The 6,303-nt window shown below is 41.1% G+C and overlaps 2 protein-coding genes across 3 annotated transcripts in view; both read left to right on the forward strand.

Annotated features, from left to right (window-relative positions):
• igfn1.2 (immunoglobulin like and fibronectin type III domain containing 1, tandem duplicate 2) overlaps positions 1-344 on the forward strand; it is a 52,964-nt gene extending 52,620 nt beyond the window's left edge. For both annotated transcript variants that reach the window (XM_076268427.1, XM_076268426.1), the window contains one exon: positions 103-344. In XM_076268427.1, the coding sequence (XP_076124542.1) occupies positions 103-107 (5 nt within the window). In that variant the 3' untranslated portion in view covers positions 108-344. The remainder of the gene's footprint in view (positions 1-102) is intronic.
• Positions 345-2,858: 2,514 nt separating this feature from the next.
• Positions 2,859-5,789, forward strand: LOC143104849 (uncharacterized). Its single transcript, XM_076269182.1, has 4 exons — positions 2,859-3,122; positions 3,642-4,132; positions 4,395-4,542; positions 4,715-5,789. Exons 1-4 carry the CDS (start codon positions 2,859-2,861, stop codon positions 5,498-5,500), a joined length of 1,689 nt encoding a protein of 562 aa, XP_076125297.1. The 3' UTR covers positions 5,501-5,789.
• The last annotated feature ends 514 nt before the right edge of the window (positions 5,790-6,303 follow it).

The raw sequence follows: 6,303 nt of genomic DNA on the forward strand, positions 1-6,303 counted from the left end.
CTGGCCAAAAGCAGCCATTTCATTGTTTTGGCAGATTTCAAAATCTTAGTGTGAGACTAGTGCTGTTGTTAAATGTTATTCTTTTTATGACTTGTTTTACAGAGTAGAAGATGCTTTGCTCTGATGATCTGCAGAAGTAGCAGCTATTTCAAGATCGCTGCACAAGAAGTAATGAACAAATTAATAACTTATACCCTGTCTGGCTCATGTTGTGGAGGTTCCAGTATGTATAGATCAAGATTTGTTTTTCTCAATGGCTTTATTGATGCTTGCAAAGCACAACATGAAAATATTCACAGGAGAATAAAACTTGCATATGATATTAGCATCTGGTTTTGTATGTTTGATGAAGGGTTTTGTGTCAGAAATAAATAAATTTTCTGAAGGAATTCTATATGTTCACTGCATTCTTTCTCCTTTTATTGTGTATCCGCACTGCTGCAAGTAGCTTAACAAATGCAAAATGTTAGAACAGCCCTCATTCCTTTTCTTTTAAAGAACTTGCCAGGCATCCACAGGCACCTATGTAAAACCTCCCCAATGCATTCAAAAGCAAGTCTTCCTTTTCGAAATGGGCAACTACAGTCTGCAGTAGAACATTGAATTATTACTCTCATACCCCCCTGACTTTAGTCTAAACCTGCATCCAAAAACATTCATCACATTCACAGCATTGACATTCAAATTCAGCATCAGCTACTGTATGTGTTTTGTTTTAATGTGAGGTAAGTTTATGGATGAACTGGATCCAAATATTATAGCTCTTAATTCTGTCTTTTTTGTGAAATGGAGCCTTTACAAGGTTATTTTTATTTAGTGCCGGCTGAGGAAACGCAAAATATCGCAGAGGGGGCCTCTGTTTTGCTTTAGTGTTTTATAATGCACACACTCACCTTAGCCCCTTTTGGTGCATCTTTCAGCATGTGAGGCAATCCCAACCGACGAGCCTTTATAAGTTGACTGACAAATCAACACAAGGTGGAATATGATGAAGTATCTATGCCAGTGGATGTTTCTTGATATATTTATGACCACATAATGAGAATGTGTGTGAGCAGTTATGCATGTGCTTGTATGTGCATGTGTTTCTGAGTGTGTGTGTGTGGGTGTCGATGGTATTTTGTGATATTATGTTTGTTTTGCTGTGATTTATAAGAACATAATATGTGGATATGTGTGTGTGTGTGTGTGTGTGTGTGTATGTACAACTATGTGCTTGTGTGATATGTGTGTGCGTGGACATGTGTACTGTATGTGTGTGTGTGTGCGTAAGTCATGTCCAGCCTACATTTATACATAATAGCAAAGTTGGATTTATGTGTTATATAGGTTTATCTGTGTATCTCTGTATGTGCGTATGAATGCTATCTACCCACATTTCTCAACAACTGCCCACAGATCACTCATTATCTCTCAGCTTTTGTCCACTCATGTTGACCGCTGATGCATTACCCACAGGTGCGCTGGTCCTACGTGGGTGGGATGGCGGAGGTGAAGTTGAAACTGAAATAGGCCGCGGACTGGCCCCTGAGGTTATTTGTCTACTACAGCTTATAAGTGTCAAAACAGTAGTTTTTTTTAGTGTGAAAACTATAGTTTTTCAGAAACTTTTTCCCATTTAAATGCAGGAATGTAATATGTTGGACATTAAAAAATTGCTTTGCAACTACATTGCACTGTAGTTTTTAGAAATGCTGTATCATGGATATAAAACTGCATTCTTCTGCATTGTACACCAGAAACGCCGCCATTATTTGTCCCATTTCTGCATTTATTTGATGTGATGGGGTAGGTTGTTTAACTGAAACCTATATGAACCATTGTGCATTTACCAGTTCATCATAAATGTGAATGTATTCCTTGATATTCAACTTCTTTAGAATAGATAGCTTAAAGAGTACTCAGACAATAAGAAAGCTCATTAGTCTGGAAGCCACTAATGTAATTTACTCTGACCAATTCAGACTATATCTGTTTTAAAATGCTCTCAAATAAATATCACAGGCTATAAATGATGTTGCATACACCTGGTTATACTAATCCCTCTGTATTTAAACACTGAACATGCAAAAGGTGAACTGTATGTTGTGTTCTTGGGGCCCATTTCAATCCAAACATTAGTATTGTGTAATGAAAATTGTTAAGGCCTAAAATAAGTTCTCTGAGCACAACATTTATGCAATTTAAATGTGCTGTGATTTGTGTGCTGATAGCAGTCCTTGCAACGATCGTTTAAACCAGTAGATGGAGACGGTGTGACAGACTATGTTATGTTCATGTTTAGGTCAACAGAGAAATGTATTGTACAGTATAGGCCTGTGATATGTACATTATCTACAGGGAATAATCATCTACCAAGTCAACATTTAACATATTCACTGGCGACAATTTGTAGGCTATCATGAGTCCCAAAAATGAGGAAAACATCAGAATTCCTTTATTATTCAAAGTTTGTTCCACCGTGCTTTTCTGACTAATTCAAAATTAAATAATGCATTTTGACTCACATCATTGTTATTTGCTTACACGTCAAATTTAAAGTAGCCTAGGTTTAATTACCTGTTTACGCAATCAATAGGCTACGTGCTGGCATTGCAATCATAAGGATCACGCACTGATTCCAAAAGCGCAACTGCAACATCAAAAAAACAGTTGTTCACTTCAAATACGTTCATGTACAGTTAGGTCCAACATGTGCTCCCGAGCCACGCCTCCTAAAGCGCCGGGTTACAGATGATTGTTGAAAACCAATGAATGACCAGGGCTTCACAAAAGGCTAATAACGGGAGAGGGGTCTCCGAACATTACACACTGCACTCAGATATCTGTGACTCGAGCGTTCCCTGCCGGACAACAACATGGGCAAGCGCAAAACCAAGAACAGCGTCAAGCAAGAAGACCAACTGCCTCTTATTCTGGATCCACCGGTGGTCAAGAGCAAACCGCGCAACCATTATGTTCTCATGTGCTTTTTATTATTTGTTGTGGTCGTTGGTGGACCACTTCTCAGCTGGCTTTGTATTCAACAACAGCAATCCATTAACGAGTTGTCAGAAACCTTTACGTCCATGCAGATGAAACTTGTGAAGTTCCAACAGCACGAAGGGACACAGAATCCACAAGTAAGTTTATTCTACAGCCTATTCTATGTGACTTACAGGTACGAAGTTTCAGGTGTACAAAAATACATATTATGTAATGTAGTAATTGTAAAAATAAAATTGTTGAAGACTACATGGTTGCTATGTTACATTTTAAACCATTGAAGGTGGTACTGGTGGGCCATGCCTTGTACTTTCTTGTGGTTGACTACACGTGTGATGTGTAGAATGGTGTGGGATTTCTTGCTATTAATAGTTGTCTTGTCCTAACCAAGGATCCTCTTACTTCTTAGCTACTCATCACATTAGAAGAACTTGAAATGTCACTCCAACAGGAGTATACAATGTGCTAGTATTATTTCAGCAATCAGTAGGCTACTATCTCACTACCTCATGTTCTGCATGATGTAACCTACAGCACAGTTGAAGAATTACACTTATTTGTGATTCCCTCATATGGCTATGTCCTGCATTGTATTTTAAAGAAATATCATATTTTAGGTGTTTGTTGTAAATGTAAACTATGTCATCCTCTTGCAGTTGGATGGCATTGGCCATTTTGAAGAGAGGCTGTTAGCTCTGGAGCAGGCGCAATCCAAGGCCCAAAAGCAGGCAGAAATGGCGCTGACAGCTGCCGAGCAGCTGAAGGTTTCGGACCTCCACACTCAGGTGTGGGCCTTACAGGCAGAGATGACCACAGAGCTGAACTCCAAGATAGCCGAGCTGCAACAGGTCGGCGTGTCCGTAGCCTCCCTGAATGCGCTGATCACGAACCAGAGCAAGGAGCTGGAGGCCGTGAAGCAGAGTGTCAGTGACATCCTGAACTCCAACTCTCAGCTTGCCCTCAGTATCTCCGGCCTCGCTAGCAGTGTGACCAGTGCAGCGTCCCAGCTCGACCAGCAAGGCATTGTGGTGGACGACCTGAGCGTGCAGCTGCAGGAGCAGGCAGATGAGATCCACAGCCTGAGGGAATCTCTCTCAAGTCAACAGGAATCGCTCGAGTCCAACAGTCAGGAGGTGCTGGAAATGAAGTATGTAGAGAAGGAAAGCACAGCAAGTCAACTGGTCTTAGGAAAACCTTTCACAGACAACACCATACTGCACAGACACTCCACATGTTCTTTAGCCCACATTTTATTCCAGTGAAGCATGGCATAATGACTATGGATTCGTATATTAAGATGGATAAACATAATTTAATGCTTTGTCACTAAAATTGTATTGGACTATTTGGTCAGAAGATAACTACAAATCTTGCCAATGACCTGCATGTGTGTGACCCCTGCCCACTAGGAGCCTGTTGGTGATGGCACGGCTGAAGAGGCAGAAGTCCCTAAATAAGCAACTGAAAGCTGTGCAGCAGAGCTTATCAGAGCAACTCAACCAACCCCATAGCCTCCATGCCAACCTGGAGGCCCCGTCGCTTGCTGTGCATAGCCAGGTGATCAAGGACACACACACACATACATACACATACCCATACACACAACAGTTTTTGTGAATGGAAATTAAATTAACTATGAGTAGCTTTTACTAATATCAGTTAATATATTGTATATAGTCCTGTTTTGTGTGCTAAATGTAATTACAAAATGTGCTATGTTCTGCTTTAGTTACACCCTGGTAGTGAGGCAGCCTCTGAGGAACCAGCAGCTGAAGAGGAAACAGACACAGCTCCAGAGGAGACACAGGAACCCGAGGAAGTAGGCCAAGAAACAGAAGGGGAAACATCTGATGAAGAAACCGCTGCAGAAGAGGAGACGGCAGCAGGAGAGTCCACTGATGAGACTGCAGTACTTGATGAGGAAGCACCAGATGAGGCTTCTGATGAAACCTCGGAGACAGAAGAATCCATGGATTTTGAAGAGGAAGCAACTGGAGAGGCTCTGCAAGAGACAGAAGATGCTTCTGAAAAACCACAGGAGGAGGAGGAGGAGGAGGAGGAGGAGGAAGAGGATATGATGGAGGAACCTGCAGATGAAATAGCAGAGGAAGACACTGCAGAAGAAGCTGACAAAGAATATGCTGAGGAAGAAACCGAAGAATTAGAAGAGGAAACAGAAGAAGCAGAAGAAGAACAGGAAGAAAAAGAAGAAGCGGAGAAGGAAGAGGAAGAGGAGGATGAAACTACAGAGGAGCTGTCAGAAGAGGACACAGACAGTCAGTCATATTTAGATGAACCGTCAGAAGTTGACGAAGAATCTATTGAGGAGAAATCTGTTGATGAGGAGGCTGATGCTGAAGAGGAATTAGTTGAAGATGATCTTGAAGAGGAACTTGAAGATGAGCCATCAGAAAATGTGGAAGAATTCGGAGAAGATTTCATGGAGGAAACCACTGAAGAAGAAATGGAGAAGGATGCAGAATATGATGACGATGATTTTGCAGAGTTTGAATAGCATACAAAATAAGGTGCTTTTTCAAAAGAGCAAGACAACGAAGCGTTAAACAAACATGGCTGAATCAGCCATTTCTTTTGATACTTTTGATGTTTGTTTTCAAGAGAAACTTTTCTTATAGTCAAGATGATGGCACTGCCTTGATTGCCATGTTCATTTGGGTAAATGTGACTGAAATAATATGAAACGAAATTGTTGCCTCAAAAAAGACTGAAAAAATAATAAAACAAAACAACCTATTTATATGAGTAGCCTGAACCTTGAAATAAAATACTGTAGACACTGGAAATGTTGGCCGAAAAACCTTAGATACTAAGACTGGAATAATTTAATATAATTTAATCTCATCGACTTTCAGAAATAAAATGTATTTGTGTGTTTTGTACCATTTGAGTTTCCTAGCCTGTTTGCCCATCTCACAGCCCCCTAGCTACCCTCGTCTTGCTCTGCAACCCCCCCCCCCCCCCCCCCCACCCTGTTACTAATATGGTACAGCTATTTCTGGCAGCACCTATGAATACCGCTGTATGGCAGCCAATGTACCTAATTCAGACCTCTAAGAAATGTATTTATAGAGTTTGGGGGTTTTTTTGGTTATCAAGATGAAATAAGGCAATTAAATTCACATGTTACTTCCTCCTTTTTGGACAAACTCCATGAGTCCTACTCCAGCATACTAACAGAAGCAGGCACGGGCAGCGAGGTGGCTATACGGCTGGTAAAGCGTCCTCTCTATGTGTCCCCCGTGCTCCATGTGCAGTTGCAGTTGTCCCCTCTGAGTGAAACTCAAGCCAGTCTTCCAA

This window comes from Alosa pseudoharengus, unplaced genomic scaffold (assembly GCF_046254945.1).
Source record: "Alosa pseudoharengus isolate Yale_2024_CS ecotype anadromous, Long Island Sound unplaced genomic scaffold, YU_APseudo_1.1 YU_APseudo_1.1_scf_5, whole genome shotgun sequence".
NCBI classification, from domain to species: Eukaryota; Metazoa; Chordata; class Actinopteri; order Clupeiformes; family Clupeidae; genus Alosa; species Alosa pseudoharengus.

Excerpts from the sequence above, each read along its gene's own strand:
- LOC143104849 (XM_076269182.1), top strand. The coding sequence starts at position 2,859 with ATGGGCAAGCGCAAAACCAAGAACAGCGTCAAGCAAGAAGACCAACTG. Across the intron at positions 4,133-4,394 it reads CAGGAGGTGCTGGAAATGAA|GAGCCTGTTGGTGATGGCAC; the intron begins GTATGTAGAGAA and ends CCTGCCCACTAG. Across the intron at positions 4,543-4,714 it reads CGCTTGCTGTGCATAGCCAG|TTACACCCTGGTAGTGAGGC; the intron begins GTGATCAAGGAC and ends GTTCTGCTTTAG.